At 40.2% G+C, this 21,131-nt stretch overlaps 2 protein-coding genes across 2 annotated transcripts in view; one reads left to right on the plus strand and one right to left on the minus strand.

Annotated features, from left to right (window-relative positions):
- Window positions 1–908: 908 nt before the first annotated feature.
- prpf38a (pre-mRNA processing factor 38A) lies at window positions 909–20,162 on the minus strand. The gene is made up of 10 exons (XM_052011883.1): window positions 19,882–20,162; window positions 15,438–15,597; window positions 14,750–14,871; window positions 13,143–13,228; window positions 11,697–11,804; window positions 4,925–5,037; window positions 3,826–3,852; window positions 3,628–3,725; window positions 1,655–1,703; window positions 909–1,570 (listed from the first exon to the last, which is right to left on the minus strand). Exons 1-10 carry the CDS (start codon window positions 20,009–20,011, stop codon window positions 1,528–1,530), a joined length of 936 nt encoding a protein of 311 aa, XP_051867843.1. The 5' UTR covers window positions 20,012–20,162; the 3' UTR covers window positions 909–1,527.
- A 275-nt stretch (window positions 20,163–20,437) lies between these two features.
- Window positions 20,438–21,131, plus strand: part of orc1 (origin recognition complex, subunit 1) — a 34,808-nt gene continuing 34,114 nt past the window's right edge. The window contains 1 exon segment of the mRNA XM_052011885.1: window positions 20,438–20,505. The gene's annotated coding sequence lies outside the window, so the exon portion shown is untranslated.

Genomic DNA, 21,131 nt, shown 5'->3' on the forward strand with positions numbered 1-21,131 from the left:
AGTACATGTTAAACAAATAGACGCACAGGTGTCTTCGCTCTGTGGGCTACTTCTGAGCCCATAAGTAGATCAACAGAACGAAGACCATCATCCTCGACCTCGAGGGATAGCCACGACGATGACAGGCTTACATTATGTGCTCAAGTCTCCAAGGGTTTGAATCCAGACAAATGTGCTACAGCTGAATGAAGGCCAATACTTACAGGTTTGATTGAGGTCACCCATTACTTATATTGTGTTTAAATCTCTGGTCTGGCCCATTGAACCTCAAACTAAACAGTCATTGACATTAGTCAGTCATCTCATCCTAACCTATCCTTCCCAGAAGTTTTCTATCAAATCCTTTTACCAATTTTTGATGATCGACAGGATAAATTGCATATTATTAAATGTACCTACAATTTAAATTGCAGAAGAGGTCAGAGCATTTTTCATGACTGAAGTCAGATCATGCTTTATAATAATGTTCACATACATAGCAATTCATGAGAGTCAGTTCATAAAGGGACAGGAGCTAATGTTGTACCAATAACCATGAAGGGTAACTAGTAGAGCTAAAATCTGCATTTCAATTACAAATAAGTTGTTTACAGAAATTATGTGGTCACAGTGCTTCAAATAAACAAAGAGTTGGTATAATTCACGTTGGGAATCTCTACCTCTAGAAGTAGGAGAGGAATTTCTCAGACGTTTTTCTCCAAGAAATGGTCAAGGTTCTTAACAGATTTTTTTTTGCCCTTTCTCATAACTCCTGGTGGGTTGGAATCAGAATGCATGGTACAACTTCCTGGACCAGCTGAACTCTTCCAAACTGACATTTTCACTATTTGGCTAAAAATAGTCACAGATTTAAATCACAAAGAGAAAATTTAAATACCTAATCAACAACGATACTCCAGTTTAATGTATGTATTTATCAAAGGTTTTAATTATCACAAAATGTTTCCAACACATCCTTTTAAAATTGTTAATTTGTATTTTGCCAATGAGGACAACCATTGTGGTTAGCCAGCTAATATACACAAATGCTTATGTGCTTTAGTTGTACAATACATTAATGGCAATAATATTTTCCGCAGTATTAGCTTTTAATTCTTATAACAGCGTGAACTTTGACTGTTAACAATCACAGACTCGGAAATAGAATAAGTCATGTCTTAAGTGAATCTTTGCATAACCATTGCCTCATTTAAGTCATCTTCCAAACATTAGTTTTAAAAAAAATGAATTTGCTCCTTGTTTTACAACCAAAACATTATCAAATTCAACAGTAATAAAAATTGTTAAGTAACTTTAAAAAAAAGTACTTAACATTCTTACTATTCACAAAAAACAGAAGTGTGAATATCTGCCTGTTCCAAAAACTTTAGAAAAGTTTTACCATAGCACTCTCTTAGGTCATATGGAATTTTTGCAAATAACATGTTAAAAGTAACACCAAAGACAAAAATTGTTAACATAGCCGTTTTATCTACAAACAGGTCTCGTGATCCACTGGAAATGTATATTCGTGATTTTGTGAAACCTTCATTCATTTCCTCTGCGACTCTTCTTGTGACTCTTTTTTGATCTAAGAACAGTGTAGAAGTGATTAGAAATAATGCACAGAGTTAATCCAGATTTATAAGAGAAAGTTGTTTGAAACTAATGCTACCTTTCAGGTGATTTGGAATGACTTCTGTGTCTGTGGCTTCTGTGATGACCTATTTGAAAAGTGTAACAACTATCAGTAATAGAAGCATATATGTTATACGACAAGAAAATCTGACCAGATAATTTCCTCCAAAAGGTTAGCATGTAATATTGTAAAAATTATTACATAAAGAAAAATCAAAAAACTAACTTTGGAGAACAGTTCTAGAGTCATCCACATTGGTGCGAATCAGTGTCACAGCAGATAAAATGGATAAGGGCACCTCTGCTTTAGTTAGGCTTTTAAATCCATCAACAGCTTGATGTTCATTTGTCGTGTTACTAGCAGATTTTTCTAAAAACAAGCTGAATTCAAATTTCCAAACTCTCACAGCAGAGTATGAACTCATGATTATTAGTCTGAGCCTTTGGGTTACTAATCCGTAACATGATGACTACACACCCATACTTACACACATTAGGAACTTTTATCCTAAGTGCAAAGACATTTCCTGCACATGTTCTTCCATACTAGGCTGCCCTCTCAAAAACTATTCAAAATAGAAAAAATACTTAAAAACTGTGGTCCTTTTGCTACACTTGTTTTGATGTAGTGACTTCCTATTTATTCAATGACTCTTACTTCTCAATTGTGTTTATACTGTGCACCAATTAAAACTATTTGAATTTGTTTGGTGTTTCAAATTTCCCTTCCCTCAATCTGCTATCTTGTCCATTTAACCATTCAACCATTCTACCTCATTTCCTATGTTCATGGGTTTACTTCCCCTTCAAACATCTATTTTTGTGCTTTTCCCTTCCATTCAATTTAAACACTCTATCAAAGCATTAGTTATTTTTTCCATAGGATAAGGTGACCTGAGCATTTTAGATACAGTCAAGGAATCAAACCAACGGTTACAGCACAGAAGGCTCTACCAGTTCTTTGCAAGAACAACCTAGCTAGCCGCACTCCCCTGCTCTCTCCCAAACGCCCTGGATTTTTGTTTTCATGTTCAATACTTATCCAGTACCAGTTTGAACACCACAAATGAATAAGCTTCCACTATTCATCCAACAGCACAATCCAAACTCTAACCAATCACTGCATAACTGCACCCAACAAAAAAGGTCTACAATCCAAAATGCCAAACCAGCCCACATCCTCACTCACTTCAACCAAGCCGCAGAGGATCCCCCAACATTCCGTTCTTTCAAACCACAATTGCCACGTTCTGACACAAACTGGAAAGGCTGCTAACTGAAATTGTTAAATTCAACGTTGATTCCCGCAAGCAGTAGTAAGCCGAGATGGCAAATATTTTTCCTCAAGCTCACATTGGGCTTCACTGGCACAGTGAAGGAGGTGGAAAAACAGAAGTCAGAGTGGGATGGAGAATTAAAGTGACAGACAACTGGAAGCTCAGGATTATTCCTACGGACCACACAGAGGTGTTCTGGTCACACGATCTGCACTGGTTTCTGCAAAGTAGAGGAGACCATATTGTGAGCATCATGTGCAATATACTGAATTGGAAGCACAACAAGTGAATCACTGCTTCATCTGTAAGACTGCTTGGGAAGGGAAAAGGTAAAAGCTTAAATGTCGCATTAAGAGTCCGTGAGAAGGAGTGTGGGTGGAGATGAATGCCTGAATCAAGGAGCTACAAAATGAACTGTGCCATTGTAATATTGAAAGGGGAAGGGAAGACATATCTGATGGTGGCATCTGCTGAAGGTGGTGGAAATCACTGAAAAAGAGAGCTTCTTGGGGTGGAAGATGGTGACAAATGAAACCCTATCATTGCTCTGAATGGGAGCAGAAGTACAGTGCAGTCTTAAAGAATGTCCAACCTTTGGTACAACAGTAAATTGAGAAAGCACATGAAGTCAAATCTAATGACAATCTTCACCAAACCTACAGGCTATATAAAAGCTTAATTTTCAAGATTTAAACAGCAAGACATTGATTTGTAAACAAGCTAAGAATTGTACCTGGAGACTTGGATCTTGACCGGTGACGACGATCTCTGGATCGACTACGATGACGTCTGGGACTTTTGCTGCGATGCCTTTCACGACGTGGTGATGGGCTTCAGTAAAACAATAAAGTAAAACAAGAAATAAGTCTGCTTAAAAACAATGGTCCCCCCATCATCTAAAAATGACAAAGAAATTTAAATATATACATACCTTCTTCTTTTGGGAGACCTACTTCGTCTGTAGATTGAAAGATTAAGAAATTGATTATTTTTGAACAATCTGTTTAACATGACCCAAAGTTAAATATACAATCCACTATTTTTACATTACTTCCAACTGGAATTCATTGTATAAGCCATTCTTCTCAGATAATTTGTTATATATGTAAGCTTCACCTCTCCAGATAAAATGCTAAAAAGCTAATCAAATGTATTCTAAAGAAGATTTGACCTCAAACTACTGGGGACAACTGTATGGTCATGAATCTAAAGAATCTACAGAAAAATAAGAGAAAACTTCAAATGCAGTACAGCTGAAATAAAAAAGATTAGAAATACTCAAAGGTCTTCAAATACAGGTATGCCTAGTCCTACGAAAGGGTTAAATTCCTGTAAACACTGCATGAAGTGAGAACTTGATATTCGAACAACTGTTTCCCATTAGTTTTAAAGAAAAATTTATGATAGTGCTCCAGAGCACAAGAATTTTAATCAAATTCACCTAAAATATAATATCTTAAATAATAAACTATTATTTTATCAACAATTGAATCTTAAAGATAATAAAGACAATGTACACTTTCAGACCCTCTCTCCTCCAACTTCAATAGTTCTCTCTTCATCTACCATGGCTCTTGCTACCTCTTCCTCTGGGGTCTCTCAGTCTTTCTCCCCAAACTCTTATAAGCTCTTACCTTGCCGATCCTTCCATGAACTCCATTGTCCCCTGCCCACCCCACCCCCCAACTCACACACCCCCATCCCCAACCACTCTCTTAGGCAGCTGTGGGATTTAATCTTTGTTGACATAGTTGTTCAGCTCTGTCACTCTCCACTGAGATTTCAATTGCTGTTTATTGCTAACATTGAACATTGGTCATTACAGCAATAAAAAACTAAGGGCACACCTCTTGAAGGGAGAATTGCGTTATAGTGAAAATTTGTAAATAAAATATTAGTAAATCGAGGGAAACGTACAGCTGAAATACTCATCCAACTATTCTTTCATATGCCCTTGAATTGGTTGTGAATTTCCAGCACTTTGTACTTCATTCAGCAATGAACAGGTAAGCCAGCAGCAGCTTTCTTACCGTCTTGGTGTCTTGCTTCGGCTTCTCCTGTACCGTGGAGAGGGAGATCTTCGAGGCCGATCAAGATCTCGGTAACCTCTCCGTGGAGGTTCTGGTGTTGGCATTCTGTCACCCTGGAGGTTACAGCATGCAATATAAATTCACTTGCTTGGAAAAATTAAGATAAATGTAAATTGGGATTTATACGTGTGCTTGCACTGAATACATACTTGTAGATTAAAAATTACACAAAAATAACTCCAATAACAGCATGTACGTGCTGTTTAATCAAGGAAATGATACAGTTGAAATAAATTGTTAACGTACACAATATCTAAACTACTCCGTACAGAAATGCCAAGAACAGCATGTGCATAGAGTCACACAGCACAGTAACAGGCCCTTTGGCCCTCCAAGTCCATGCTGACAACCAAGCACCAATTACACTAATCCTAACCTGATCCCATTTTATTCTCCCCACATTCTCATCAACTTCTCCCAAATTCTACCACTTACAATTACAGTGGTCAACTGAAGTACCAACTTGCACATCTTTGGACATGGGAGGAAACCAGAGCAACTAGGGGAAATCCATATGGTCACAAAGGGAACATAGAAACTCCAGTCAGCAACAGGAGTCAGGATTGAAGCAGGGATGCTGGAACTGTGAGGCAGCAGCTCTACTAGTTGCACTACAATGTTGCCTGGTTTATGGTGTTTGGAGTCATAGCAGGTGCAGGGTGTGGAAATCATTTAAGAAGCTTTACAAATACTGTGGTAAAAGTACAGACATTAAAAGAACAAAACACATTTAAAATAAACCAAGATGTGAAAATTTTTTTTCTCCTTTTTTTCCAATAAAACAACAAAGTATAGCTATATGTCATGGAATTTTAGTTCAATAGTATAGTTAACATATCAATGCATCAGTCTATCCTTGACAGCAAAATACTCATCTTAATAACTATCGAAAAGTTGTTTTTAGCATAACTAATGAGATCTCACTTCTCAGACATGCTGAGAAAAAGACTGATTTGATCAAGTTATGTTATGAAACAGCCTATTTTCTGCCTAATACCTTGCTCCTGTTAAATATGCCACAATAGGAAAATAAACTTGTCCTCCTGAAAAAAAACATGTGGTTTGTAGGCAATTTTATTTAGGCAATAAAGACTTGAGAGAGGTTTGGCTTAAAAATAAAAGCAGTAATCGCTTCTAACGATTCCAAGAATTCCAAGATGGAAGGTGCTCAGGAAAAATCGGAAAAGGAAGAACAGAAGACAGGTGGCAGTCTTGATGACGGAGAATATTGCAGCAGCTGAACAATAATGGACAAAATCTATACATCTCCCACGCCCACCCTCTTAGTAAACATTAATTTCATGAATCTTCACAACAACTAGGGCTTAATTTAATTTAATTTAATTTGTCACCTTAAAAAAGGCTTTCTTCACTGCCAAGGTGAGGGAACACACCTGTAGACTATCTTTCTAACACATTTGTGAAAATTAGTAACATTAACAGACTATTGGAATGGGTTAATGGGAAAAGGTCAGTGAGATAAACAAGCTATTTAAAATGGGGAACAAACTCCCTTGAGCACCTGCGCTCTTCCATCTGGCACCAAAAGCTGTTGGATGAATAACTTGTAATTTTCAGAATGCATGTCTCAGCTTGTCAAAACAAGCGTAGCTTGCTTTCAAATGACTGAATCATTACTGAGAATAGATCGACTGGCTTCTGACTTTTCTTACCATCTGTGTCAATTGGTATCCCCTGCAAAAATTAAGAGTTTACTGCACCTCCTACTATACCAATTTTTACATAACAAAAGGTTGTTAGAAACCTAACGCTTCATTAACCAGCGGAGGCCTGCATCAGTTCAGAATAAAGAATAAATAGAGGTACAATTACATTACAGGGACTACTCTACAGGCCACCAACTGGTGGAAAGGATAATGAAGAGTAAATTTGTAAGGAAATTGCAAAGATGTGAAAAAGCGATTTAAAAAAAATGGGGACTTCAACTGTCCAAACATAGATTAAGATAACAATAACATAAAGAGCAAAGAGGGATTGGAATTTCTGAAGTGTGTTCAGGAGAACTTTCTTAATCAGTATGTTTCTGACCCAACAAAGGGTTTCTTCCTGGGAAATCAGCCACACTAATTAGAGAAAGTATCAGTGGGGGAGGGAACCCTTGGGAAACAGTGAGCATTATATAAGGTTTAGAATAGATAGAGAAAAGGATATCAACCACTCGAACGTAAAAACAATCCCATTGCAGTGATGATGGCAGATCTAGCCCGAATATATTAGAATCAAGAGTTGGCAGACAAAACTGTAAACAAAGTAGAGATATTTCGGCTACAAGTTACATACATTCTCATGAGGGAGATGAGTTGGGCGATTAAACCCAGAGCAGCCTGAATGATTTTTTTTTCAGTCATCCATGGAGCTCTGGCCTTTTTTTAAAAACATGCATTTGCCAGATGCCAGAATAATTCAAGTGAGAACCTGGTTGTTTAAAGAAAGTTCAAGAAGAAGTGAAAAAGGAAATGAGAGAGGCAAAGACAGAGCATAAAACAAGACTGGCATCAAGTATAAATGGGAACACAAAAATATTCTTTAGGCATATGAACAGGAAATGAGCTGCAAGAAGAAAAGTAGGGCAATAAGAAACCAGAAAGGAAATTTACTCATTGAGGCAGTGGGCATGGTTGAAGTATTAAATGAGCACTGCACATCCTTCTTTACCATGAAAGAAGATGCTTCTGCAATCTCAGCAAGGGAAGATGTAAATTAAATTCTGGGTGAGTTCTAAATTGATAAGAGGTGGTACCGGAAAACCTAGCTGCACTAAAATGGATAAATCAGCTGGTCCAGATGGGATACATCCAAGGCTGCTGAGGGGAGCAAAGGAGAAAATTATAGACACCCTGGCCATAATCTCACAAACATCTAAATTCAGGGGTGGATAATTGCCCCCAGTCAGTTTACCTCATTGGTTAGGAAAATCTTAAAAACAATAATTAAAGACAAGTGTGGATTGATGAACAAATCCATGTTCATGCTCTCTCAAGGCAAAATGAGCCTATCTCAACATAGTTTTTTCAAGAAATGATAGACATGGACAATGATGGAAATGGTGGTGCGTTCAACAGACTGGAAAAGTATGAATAAAGTAAAAGGGAACAAGAGTGCAGCAGAGGTTACTGAAGTCTCCAGAATAAAGAATAAGACAGCAAGTTCAGAAAGGGATAAGAATTTAACTTCAGGCAACACGGAGACAAACTTGAGAAGAAGGGTGGTGAAAACAGGACTGAAGGTGTTATATTTGAATGCACAAAGTATACAAAATAAGGTAGGTGAGCTCATAGCGCAGTTAGAAATTGGTAGATCTGACGTTGCGGGCATCACAGAGTCGTGGTTGAAAGAAGATCACAGCTGGGAGCTAAACATCCAGGGATACACATCCTATCGAAAAGACAGGCAGGTGGGCAGAGGGGGTGGGGCAGCTCTGTTGGTAAAAAAATGAAATCAAATCCTTACCAAGAAGTGACAATAGGATCAGAAGATGTAGAACCCTTGTGGGTAGAGTTAAGAAATTGCGAGAGTAAAAAGACCCTGATGGGAATTATATACAGGCCTCCAAATTACAACAGGAGATAGAAAAGGCATGTAAAAAGGGCAATGTTACGGTGGTCATAGGGCATTGCAATATACAGGTAGATTGGAAAAACCAGGTTGTTACTGGATTCCAAGAGAAGGAATTTGTAGAATGCCTGTAAGAAGGCTTTTTAGAGCAGCTTGTGGCCAAGCTCACTAGGGAAAAGGCATTTCTGGATTTGGTGTTGTGCAATGAACCAGATTTGATTAGGGAGCTTGAAGGTAAAGGAACCCTCAGGAGGCAGTGATCAATCTATGATAGAATTCACCCTGCAGTTTGAGAGGGAGAAGCTAAAATCAGATGTATCGGTATTACAGTTGAGTAAAAGTAACTACAGAGGCATGAGAGAGGAGCTGGCTAAAGTTGATTGGAAGGGGACCCTGGCAGGGATGATGGTACAGCAGCAATGGCAGGAGTTTCAGTGAGTAATTTGGAAGACGCAGGATCAGTTCATCCCAAAGAAGCAGCAGCATTCTAAAGGGAGGATGAGGCAACTGTGGCTGACAAGAGAGGTCAAAGACAGCATAAAAGCAAAAGAGAGGGCGTACAATATTGCAAAAATTAGTGGGAAGCTAGACGATTGGGAAGCTTTTAAAAACTAACAGAAGGCAACTAAAAAATAAGGGGAAAAAAGATGAAATATGAAAGTAAGCTAGCCAATAATATAAAAGAGGATACCAAAATTTTTTTCAGATATATAAAGAGTAAGAGAGGCAAGAGTGGACATTGGACTGCTGGAAAATGACACTGGAGAGATAGTAATGGGGAACAAAGAAATGGCAGATGAACTAAGTATTTTGCATCAGTCTTCACTGTGGAAGACACCAGCAACATGCCAGAAATTCATGAGGGTCAGTGGGCAGAAATGAGTGTAGTCGCTATTATTAAGGAGAAGGTGCTTGGGAAACTGAAAGGTCTGAAGGCAGATAAGTCATCTGGACCAGATGGACTACACCCCAGGGTTCTGAAAGAGGTAGCTGAAGAGATTGTGGAGGCATTAGTAGTGAGCTTTCAAGAATCACTAAAGACAGGAATAATTCCGGAGGACCGGAACATCGTAAATGTCACTCCACTCTTTAAGGAGAAAGGGAGGCAAAAGACAGGAAATTATAGACTGGTTAGCTTGACTTCAGTGGTTGGTAAGATGTTAGAGTCCATTATTAAGTATGAGGTTTCGGGGTACTTGGAAGCACATGATAAAATAGGCTAAAGTCAGCATAGTTTCCTTAAGGGAGATCTTGCCTGAAAAATCTGTTGGAATTCTTTAAGGAAGTAACAGGCAGGATAGACAAAGGAGTCAGTGGACGTTGTTTACTCGGATTTTCAGAAGGCCTTTGACAAGGTGCCACACATGAGGCTGCTAAACAAGATAGGAGCCCATGGTATTACAGGAAAGGTACTAGCATGGATAGAAGAGTGGCTGACTGGCAGAAGGCAAAGAGTGGGAATAAAGGGGGCCTTTTCTGGTTGGCTACCAGTGACTAGTGGTGTTCCGCAGGGGTCGGTCTGCTACTTTTCACATTATATGTTAATGATCTGGATGATGGAATTTAGGGCTTTGTGGCCAAGTTTATGGATGATACAAAGATAGGCAGAGGGGCAGGTAGCGTTGAGGAAGCAGGGAGTCTGAGAAGGACTTGCACAGGCTAGGAGAATGAGCAAAGAAGTGGCAGACGGAGTACAGCATAGGGAAGTGTATAGTCATGCACTTTGGTCGAAGGAATAAAGGCAGAGACTATTTTCTGAACGGGGAGCGAATTCAAAAATTGGAGATGCAAAGGAACTTGGGAGTCCTAGTGCAGGATTCCCTAAAGGTTAACTTGCAGGTTGAGTCGGTAGTAAGGAAGGCAAATACAATGTTGGCATTCATTTCGAGAGGACTAGAACATAAAAGCACGGATGTAATGCTAAGGCTTTATAAGGCATTGGTGAGACCACATTTGGAGTATTGCGAGCAGTTTTGGGCCCCATATCTAAGGAAGGATGTGCTGGAATTGGAGAGGGTCCAGAGGAGGTTTACAAGAATGATCCTGAGAATGAAAGGGTTAACATATGAGTAGCATTTCATGGCTCTGGGCCTGTACTCGCTGGAGTTTAGAAGGATGAGTGAGAGAGTCTAGGACCAGAGGGCACAGCCTCAAAATAGAAGGACGTCCCTTTAGAACAGAGAGGAGGAGGAATTTCTTTAGCCAGAGGGTGGTGAATCTGTGGAATTCATCGCCACAGACAGCTGTAAGGGCCAAGTCATTGGGTATATTTAAAGCAAAGGTTGATAGGTTCTTGATTAATAAGGGGATCAAAGGTTACAGGGAGAAGGCAGGAGAATGGATTTGAGAGGAAGAAAAATAAATCAGCCATGATCGAATGGCGGAGCAGACTTGAAGAGCCAAATGGCCTAATTCTGCTCCTACGTCTTGTGGTCTTATGGAAATGCGGTTGAAGCAGTATGCAAGGACTTCTAAAAGGCATTTGGTAAGGTGCCACATAATAGCTTCTCATCGTGACTGAAGGTCCTGGAGTAAAAGGGGCAGCAGAGCAGACTATTGCTGCCACACCACTTCAGTGACCTCAGGTGCTGTATGCATGGAGTTGGCACACTCTCCCTGGAATTGTGTAGGTTTCCACCAGGTGCTCCAATTTCCTTCTACATTCTAAAGGTATATTGGAAGATTAACTGACTAACTTGTGTGGGTGGCTGGGAGAAGAATTAGCTAACTTGTGCAAGTTGGTCAAAGGAACAGAGCCTAAAATGTTGACTCTTTCTGAAGATGCTGCCTGACCTGCTGAGTCTTTCCATCATTTTCTGTTTTTGTTACAGACTGAAGGTGACTGGCAAAAGAACTAAAAAAGTAACACAAGGAAAAGATTTTATAAACAGCAAATAGTTTGGATTTGGAATGCACTGACAGGGGTAGTCATTGAGACAGATTTAAATGCAGCATTCAAAATGAAGCTGCTTAGTATTTAAAAGGAAACATTTACAGAAGTAAGAGGTGGGGGCTTAGAGCTTGCAGTATTCTTCTTACGTGGCACTAGAATGGACTCAATAAGCAGAACAACTTCCTCCTATACTGAAATTATTTTATGGGTTTATGATCTGTTTAATATTAGGTATATACACACCTTATCATCCTCATCCTCATCTTCACTTGTGTCTACATCATCCATATCTTCCTCCAGCGCACTGACTCGGGTATCCAGCATCTCTGCTTCTTCCAACACATAACGTTTCTAGATGATCAGATTCACAGCAATCATTACAGTTAAAGTACAGAAGAAGTTTTATAGCTGTACAATTCGTAACACGGACAAGGGGTGCTTCAAATGCATTGAAGACTTAATTTGGTGAACATCAGCTTCATTTATTGAAGGGTCATCATTTGCAAAGAAATTGAAAATAGGCTGCATTTTATCCAGGCCATTATTGCTATTACCCTTCTAGCCATAGACTTCTACGTAAGGGAATTTCTGATTACAAAAATATTATGTTACAATCGTAAAGCAGATTCTTTTTATTTTTGAGAGGGATAAGATTGCAAGAGGCAATTTTCATTTTTGACTCCAAACAGAAAGCAATAGCAAGCTGTTTCATTACAGAATATCACAGCCAAAACTTATTCAGCTGTCAGTTTCAATGCAGTTTTTTTTCACCCTATCAGCTTCAATTGCACCAATGATAATCTGTCAGAAGATCAGATAGAGGCATTTTGCTGATGATTCCAGCATTTAACGCTGTTTAAAAAGTGATTTGAAATGAAGACAAGAGGATTGACCATATTTTGAAGGTTTACTAAATATGTAGAATTTCTCCTTTAATGTATTAAATGTGGAAGGAAATCATATGCAGTTTGTCACCAGCTTGATACCAGGATAGGGAGAGGATACAAGGTCAGAAACTCAGCTCAGCATGCAACAGGAGGCTAGGGTTTCAGAACAGTCTAATCTATCCCAAGAATGCAGCAATGGTGCAGTTTGTGATGGGGTCAAATGCACAATGCAAGTGGTTAAATCTACTAATAAACAAAAGTAAAAAAGGCTAAGTTCATTTCAGCAGAAATCAGAGACGGAATTCTCATGACAAGGAGAACTAGTTTTTGTTCTAAGAAGTAATGAGAAAAAATGGTTCACTGCCCTCCATTCCTCGCTACTGTAATAGGGCCACCAATCAATAAAATCATGTGACCTCCAAATGTTTTCTCCTTTTTTTTGGAAGTACTAACTCTTAGGCGAATTTGGTCCCATGTTTTAGAACAGCCTTATGATGCTTTGACGTTCCCCCACCACCCCCCCCCCCCGCCCCTTTATGCGAGAGTATTGAGAGAGAATGTTGACAAGCTATTTAATCACAAATGGCTGCTGAGATCATTCCAAGCCCATTCCTCATCTCACCTGACATTTGTGATCCCTAACTTTTCAATAAGGTTGCGGTCTTGGACAGAAGGGAATGTGGTGCACTTGGGGTGGGGGGGGGGGGGGGGGGGTTGGGGGGAGGTGAGTGGAAAGAAGAGTCAAACTCTTCATGTCTTTAGTTAGGTATTGTTCAATGCGACAGAATAAAATAATTTGTACCTGAAGTCTGGGCAAAATGATATCACAAACTCGCTCTTCGTGCAGTAACTCGTCCATAAATTCATCAACATGAATTAGTTCAAACTCTTGAAGAAAAAAACATGATAATACAAGGTAAAATAATACAGCAAAACAAAGAGCAACAAAAGAAGAGAAAATCCTGGAAATACTTTGCAGATTTCCAGCACCTTCAGGATACTGTGCTTGTACAGCAAACCTGTGTTCATTTTATATTATTATACCCTTACACAAAAGTAAACACATTGATCGGTACTACTTGGCTCCAAATATTGACCAACTCATTTGAAAGGAAAATTAATAAACCAAAACTTAGGTACAGTTTTGGTGACCAAGTTAAGCAAAATTACAGTAATGAGGAAGTATTGGAAAAGGTAGGTTGTTTTCTTTGGCTGAGAGGAGACTTAATTGATGAGTATAAAACTCGTCAATTAAGTCTCCATAAATTGGAAGGATGTGGAAGCTTTAGAGAGAGTTTAGAGGAGATTTACCACGATGCTGCCTGGATTGGAGAGCATGTCTTACGAGGATAGGTTGAGTGAGCTAGGGCTTTTCTCTTTGGAGAGAAGGAGGATGAGAGGTGACTTGATAGAGGTGTACAAGATGATAAGAGGCATAAATCGAGTGGACAGTCAGAGGCTTCTTCCCAGGGCGACAATGGCTAACAGGAGGGGACATAATTTTAAGGTGATTGGAGGAAGATACAAGGGGGACGTCAGGGGTAAGTTTTTTTTGAGACAGAGAGTGATGGGTGCGTGGAACGCACTGCCGGCAGAGGTTGTGGAGGCAGATACATTAGGGACATTTAAGAGACTCTTAGATAGACACATGAATGATAGAGAAATGGAGGGCTATGTGGGAGGAAAGGGTTAGATAGATCTTAGAGCAGGATAAAATGTCGGCATAACATTGTGGGCCGAAGGGCCTGTACTGTGCTGTAATGTTCTGTGTTCTAAAATTGTGATGGCCCTAGATAGATAAACAAAAAAACAAGCTATTTCCCTTAGCCGATTGTCCAAAAACCAGAGGATAGAATTAAATTAATTGGTAGCCAAATTAAGTAGATGAGGAAAAAGGTTTTTCACACAGAGGGCGATAGGGGAAGGCAACTCTCTATCTGAACGAGTAGTAGAGGCAAAAACCCTAATCACATTTAAAATGTGTACTTGACAGTCAGACCAAATGGCCTTCTGTTTCATAAATTTTCTATTTTTTGAGATTTAGATTCTAACGTGTTTGAGACAATTTCATAACTGACATTCAACACCATATTAATAGTAAAGCACTAAAGAGGCAAATGATTTTATAGCATGATCAATCATGATTAAAAGCACACAATTTCTGTAATAGTTTAGCTGTTAGATTCAAGATGACTATTTCAATAATTTACCTTGAATACATGGAAAATCACTACTTAAGAATGAATACTTGTAAATATAGAGTTAAAAGATGATGTAGCACCAAGTTACTGTGACTAAAACAATATCATGTCAACGCAGTGATCAAAGAACAATAGTCTAACATAACTTCTCTAAATTTCAGTACAATTATTCAAAACAAATTTACTCAGATTACTAAATTTATTTTACCTCCATCCCTTTTTTGTCTCTTCACTTTCCGATAATCATTATAAAGTGGTTCCAGATATTTATAACAATCAATAGCAGAGCCTGTCAGCCGCATGTACAGGGCACCCAGCAGTCTAACATACCTGTAATGAAAACCAATTAATAAATGCTTCACCTATTAAAAGTCATGTTGCTTCATTTAGCAAACCTTGGACACTGAAGAGCTTTGACTCTGTGCTAGAAGACTATGCACAAGAGAAACTTGATAAAATATTATAGCAAGGCTATAGGGTTTGAGAGCAATAGATGACAATTAATATCCAACATTTAACTTTTTAGTTAGCCCACAGTAACAAATATCACATTTTGTTTTCAACAGTTTTGTCATGTTTCCGAGGAAATGTGTGGCGTGAGGTGAGGAAAAGGACGTATGACAATTTTCACTCCTCTGTTCTAAAGGAACCAGCTTATGCTGAGAAAAATTCCACAAGCAGAGCTTTCCCCATTCAAACTAACGATCTCCATCTAAGAGTTTAAGCAGGTAACGTAACCAAGAATGGCATCTCTCCTATGTCTCCATGTGCACATTTTCCAGCAGGATTATGTTTATAGTATGTCGCAATTATGTGAAATAAGATTATAGTGAGATAAGGAAAAGATGGACTCAGTAGGTTTAAAAGCATTATAGTTAAATGAAAATCATACATACTTGAAATCTTCATTCTTTATAAATTCAACAATTATATCCTTTTCAGGTTGAATCTGGAGCATCTTGAGAGTCAGGCAAAGGAATGGGGAAGGTTTAATATTCCCACCATAAACACCACCAATGTATTTCAGTTCCATAGCCTTGTCCACAACCAATTCCGCTAAGAAGTAAAAAGGAATTTGTTACAATGCATCTACAGCACTGAACAACTTCTGTGAAATTGAATGCATATTTCTCTGTGAATAAAAGTTATTCAGAAACATTTTACACTGAACTTGACTGGCTTACAGAAAGAGAAGCACTAGACAGGCAAAAAACTCCAAATACAGGAAATCTGAAATAAAAACAGAAAATATTGAAAATCTGTAGATTTTCTTCCTGAGACATCACTGTTTTTCTCTCTCTCTCCATAGATACAGTTGCTGCCTGATCTACTGAGTATTTTACTGTAAGAAAAACAGAATTAACAATTTAATGTGCAGAAGAGTTTGACCTAAAACAGAATTTAACATGTGCAATTGATCTGAAAATATACTTGGCACATGAATGGAAACAAAATGCAGTGCCAAAATTTGCACAAAATGAAAGCTTCTGGAAACCACATACATTTGTTAATATTCAAAATACTAAACTTAAGGAACAATTGGATTACTCATAAAAGACATGGGAAGAGTTGCAAAGTTGCAAGGCAGCAATTCTGCAACAACGGATGAAAAGTAAGGCAGAGGAAAAGTACACATTGACAACAATAAAGTGTATTTATAAAGCACCTTTCCAAAAGGTCCAAAAGCAAGAATCAGAATATTACTACACAAACCTGTTCTACACAAATTCAAATCGAATTTGAAGGCAGAATACAAGGTTAATGGCAGGACTCTTAGCAGTGTGGAGGAATAGAGGGACCTGGGGTCCATGTCCATCGGTCCCTCAAGGTTGATAGGATTGTTAAGAAGGCGTATGATGTGTTGGCCTTCATTAGTCGGGGTATCGAGTTCAAGAACTGTGAGGTAACGTTGCAGCTTTATAACATCTGGTTAGACCACACTTGGAGTATTGTGTTCAGTTCTGGTCACCTCATTATAGAAAGGATGTGGAAGCTTCAGAGAGGGTTTAGAGGAGATTTACCAGGATGCTGCCTGGATTGGAGAGCATGTCTTATGAGGATAGGTTGAGTGAGCTAGGGCTTTTCTCTTTGGAGAGAAGGAGGATGAGAGGTGACTCGATAGAGGTGTACAAAATGATAAGAGGCATAGATCCAGTGGACAGTCAGAGACTCTTTCCCAGTGCAGCAATGGCTAACATAAGGGGGCATAATTTTAAAGTGATTGCAGGAAAGTATTGGGGGGATGTCAGAGGTAAGTTTCTTTTTACATAGAGTGGTGGGTGAGTGGAACGCACTGTCGGCAGAGTTGGTGGAGGCAGATACATTAGGGACATTTAAGAGACTTTTAGATAGGCACATGAATGATAGAAAAATGGAGGGCTATGTGGGACAGAAGGGTTAGATAGATCTTAGAGCAGGATAAAACGTTAGCACAACATCGTGGACCAAAGGACCTGTACTGCAACATTCTATGTTTAACGTTGGACACTATGCTGACACTATCTATTAGGACAGATGACCAAAAGCTTGGTCATAAAGTTTTAAGGAGGAAGGAGAGATAGAGAGTCAGAGAAATCAATGGAGGGACTTCCTGAGCACAGGACCATGGCATTGAAGAGCCAATTGTCATGGGTAAATTAATTAAATTTAGAGATGACCAGACAGAGGAGAACTTATAACACAGAGAATATAGGACTGAAGGAGATTAGAGAGAAAGGAAAGGGTGAGACCACAGAAGGATTTCAACAAATCAAGTCCTGTTTTACTGGGAGCTATGAGGTCAGGAAGCAATGGAGTGATGGGTGAAGGAGACTTGGTGAGTGTTAGGACAAGGACAGCGGAGCTTTGGATAATCTCACATTTATGTAAGAAGGCCAGCCAGAAGTGCATTGTTATACCTAATGTTCAGCCATTCCAAAAGCATGAATGATCATGAATGATGACCAGAAGCAGGTGAGCTCAGGCAGAGGCAGAATAGGAGAATGTAATGGCACAGGAAGTAAATAGACTTATTTGAACAGAATTTACCTTAGGAGTAAATACAACGCCAGGACAGCAAAACAATGTGATTCAGTTTCGAACAAACATCAGAGAGCAGGATGGAATCAGTGATTAGAGAATGAAATTTGTGACAAGAAGCAGAAACAAAAGTTTTGGTCTTCCCAATATTTAGTCGGAGGTAACCCCTGTTCACTGGATGCTCGTAAAGCAGTCTGTCAATTTAAAGCCAGTTCAGAGGTCAAGAAAGGTGGTAGTGAGGTAGAAATAATTGTCAGCATACATGACCATTGGTTCAAGTGGAGGGGCGGGGCGGTGAATGAAGGAGGACATACAGAGAGGACTAAGATTCAGTCAGAGGACCTGCAGGAAAGACCCAACATCTTTATGCATGTAGTTTAAACAAGGTCAGCAGCTGAAGTAATATGGTTGAGCAAACTGTACACATAGTAATAGATGCCATCATGACCAGCAATCCTTGCAGTGGAAGGGTAAATGGCAAAGATTTGAGGAGAAACAGTAAGCAGCATTTATTTGATTTATCTTTATTCAATGATGCAAAGAAAACAGGTTGAAGACATAAAATGAGGGTTTGAGGAGTTCAGCATCAGCTTAAAAGGCTGAGGAGGAATGTCAAGATTATTTGTGGTGCAAGCTAAGATATTCAGATAGATAATATGATTCCTTTCACATATAAAATATTTCACCACAGTAGGGAAAACAGAACTGAGATCAGGAGCAAAGTAAGAAGAAAAAGGCAAAGAACCAGGCTAAAGTAATTTAAGACTCTGCCACCAATACTGGGGCAAAGGTCATGATGGAGCCCATTGTAGGTCTGAATCCGGGAAGCAGAGGATTTGAGAGGAGCTCTGGAATGACACAGCTTCCCTCATGACACAGCCCATTTCTTGCAGGCACCAGTGCAAGACCACTGACATGTCTTACCCTTTCAAAATGCATTGCATTTCCAAGGCCCAAGTGAAACTAATTTTGTTTATGCAACCTTAGTAGTTAATCAAAAAGACCTCTGTCAGCCTCAATCTGACCCCACTCTGTCAAATTAGCCCAGTCTTCACTTTTTCCAAACAGTATCTCATACAATCTTAATAAATTGCACAGTTAAAATGTTTGTCTTTTCCTAACTTATCAATTGTTTCTGACATGAATTTGTACCAAACAAATTGCTTTTATATCCTCACTATTTCGAGACTATATAGGGCCTATTTCTGTAGTGTATAACTCTGTATATAAACAGGCCCTTCGGCCCAACTTATCCATGCCGACAAAGATACTATCTAACCTAGACCCATTTGCCTGCATTTGGCCCACATCCATATAAACCTTCCCTATCCATGAACCTGTCCAATGTAATTTAAATGTTCTAATTGGTCCTGCAATCACTTCCTGTGGCAGCTTGTTCCATATACCCACCACCCTCAATGTGGAAAAACTTGCCCCTCAGGTCCCCTTTGAGTCTTTCAGCTCTCACCATAAACCTATGCCCTCTAGTTTCCCTATCCTGGGAAAAAGACCATGACTATCCACCTTATCTATGAACAGTACAGCACAATACAGGCCCTTCAGCCCACAATGTTGCCCTTTTATAAAACTGTAAAGGTCACCCCTCAGCCTACTTCGCTCCAGAGAAACAAGTCCCAGCCAATCCAGCCTCTCCTTATAACTCAAGTCCTCTAGTCCCACCAACATCCTTGTGAATCTTTCCTACACCCTCTTGAACTTAATCCCCTCCTTTCTGTAGCATGGCGACCAGAAATGCACACAACACTTCGTGTGCTTACACCAATGTCTTGTGCAGATGTAACATGACATCCCAACTTTTGTACTCAGTGCCCTGCCCAATGAAGGCAAGCATGCTGTACGCTTTCTTCACCACCCTAACTGTGTCACCGCTTTCAAGGAAAAATGTACTTATATCCCTAGGTCTCTCTATTCTACAATACTCTCCGGGGTCCTGTCATTTACTGTGCAAATCCTGCACTGGTTTAACTCCCCAAAATCCATCACTTTGCACTTGTCCAAGTTAAATTCCACCTGCCACTCCCTTGCCCACCGTCTCAGTTGATCTAGATCCTGTTGTAACCACCTTCTTCGCTGTCCACCACACCACCAGGTCTAGGTTTTCCAGCCTCATGAACCAGATCAAAGAGCAGAAAGTGAAGACTTTTGCAAAGGTTGTTTTAAGAATGCCGATGTAAACAAGCAACGGCTTCACCCCTCAGCCGACAGCAACCAACCGGCGACCATCCCAGTACAGCCGGGGAGGTAGCGGCCCAACAGCGCTTCGGCTTTAATCTGACCGTTTGATCCTCCACCGTTCTATACCTGTAAGCCCGAAACATTCTTCCTTCCAATACTTGGACTCGTAGATGCGAGTGCGAATGATTTTCTCGATCAGATACTGCGGATTGGTCCCGTGGATGCTGTGCGCATCTTTCACCGTCCGGTTCGCCATCGCAATCCCAGCGGCCTCCGCGAGGCGGTGACTCCCGAGCGCCTCCGCAGCGCCTCCCCGCGTCCAGGAGGCCTGACGCACACAGAACCTCCCTCTCCCGGCGGGTAACGCAGCTGCAGCGCCCCCCCGCGTCCAGGAGGCCTGACGCACACAGAACCTCCCTCCAAACGGAGACGCAAGAGATGCTGGAATCTAGAGCAACACACACACACACACACACGCAAAGTACGGATGAGGGGCCTCGACCCGAAACGTTGACTGTTTATTTCCCTCCATAGATGCTGCCTGACCTGTTGAGTTCCTCCAGCATTTTGTGTGTGTAACGTCCCTCTAAAACCCGGCGGATAATGCAACTGCAGCGCTCAATTCTATGTCTAACAGAATGGGATAACGCAACCACTCCGGTGTAATGGGCTCTGAGGGCCAGCGAGACCAGTATGGGAAGTGCAAACACTTCCTCAGATGGGGAAGGAGTTGACTGATGAACCAGAAAGGTGGGTAGTTTGTGAGGTGCTGCACTCCTTCAGCCTTATGCAGGGCTTCTTCGTGCTACCATTGCGTGGCTCGAGGTTCTCAATGCCATCCTGAATGCTCATTTTGTAGTCTGGGCCAGAGATTGCCAGGAATCTCGTGTTCTCATATTTCCGTATGACATAGAAGGAGGCCTTTCGGAGTGGATGCCAGCTCTCAGAGCAATCCTATTTCCCCACTTATTTCCCTGTAGCCTATTTTCTCACACATACCCATTAATGCTCTCAGATTTCCCCACCAATCACCAACCCGAGGTGTAATTTACAACAGCTAATTAACCACCAACTAGCACCTCATTGTGGTGTGGCAGAAACCCATGTGAACACAGGGAGAATGTGCAAACTCCACATACACAGCAACTTATGTCAAGATTGAACCAGGGTCACTGGAGCCGTGAGGGAGCAGCACTACCTAGAGCGCCTTTGCGTTACACTTCTTCTCGCGGGTTTGAGCACATCCATGAATCTTTTCCTCTGTCCACCTGGTAATCTCTATCCATGACCAAACTCAGAACAGAGTGACTGTTTTGGGAGTCTGGCATTCGGCCTGCAAATAACATGGCTTGCCCAACTGGCCGATTGAAGGAACT

Source organism: Pristis pectinata, chromosome 3 (genome assembly GCF_009764475.1).
Source record: "Pristis pectinata isolate sPriPec2 chromosome 3, sPriPec2.1.pri, whole genome shotgun sequence".
Lineage (NCBI taxonomy): Eukaryota > Metazoa > Chordata > Chondrichthyes > Rhinopristiformes > Pristidae > Pristis > Pristis pectinata.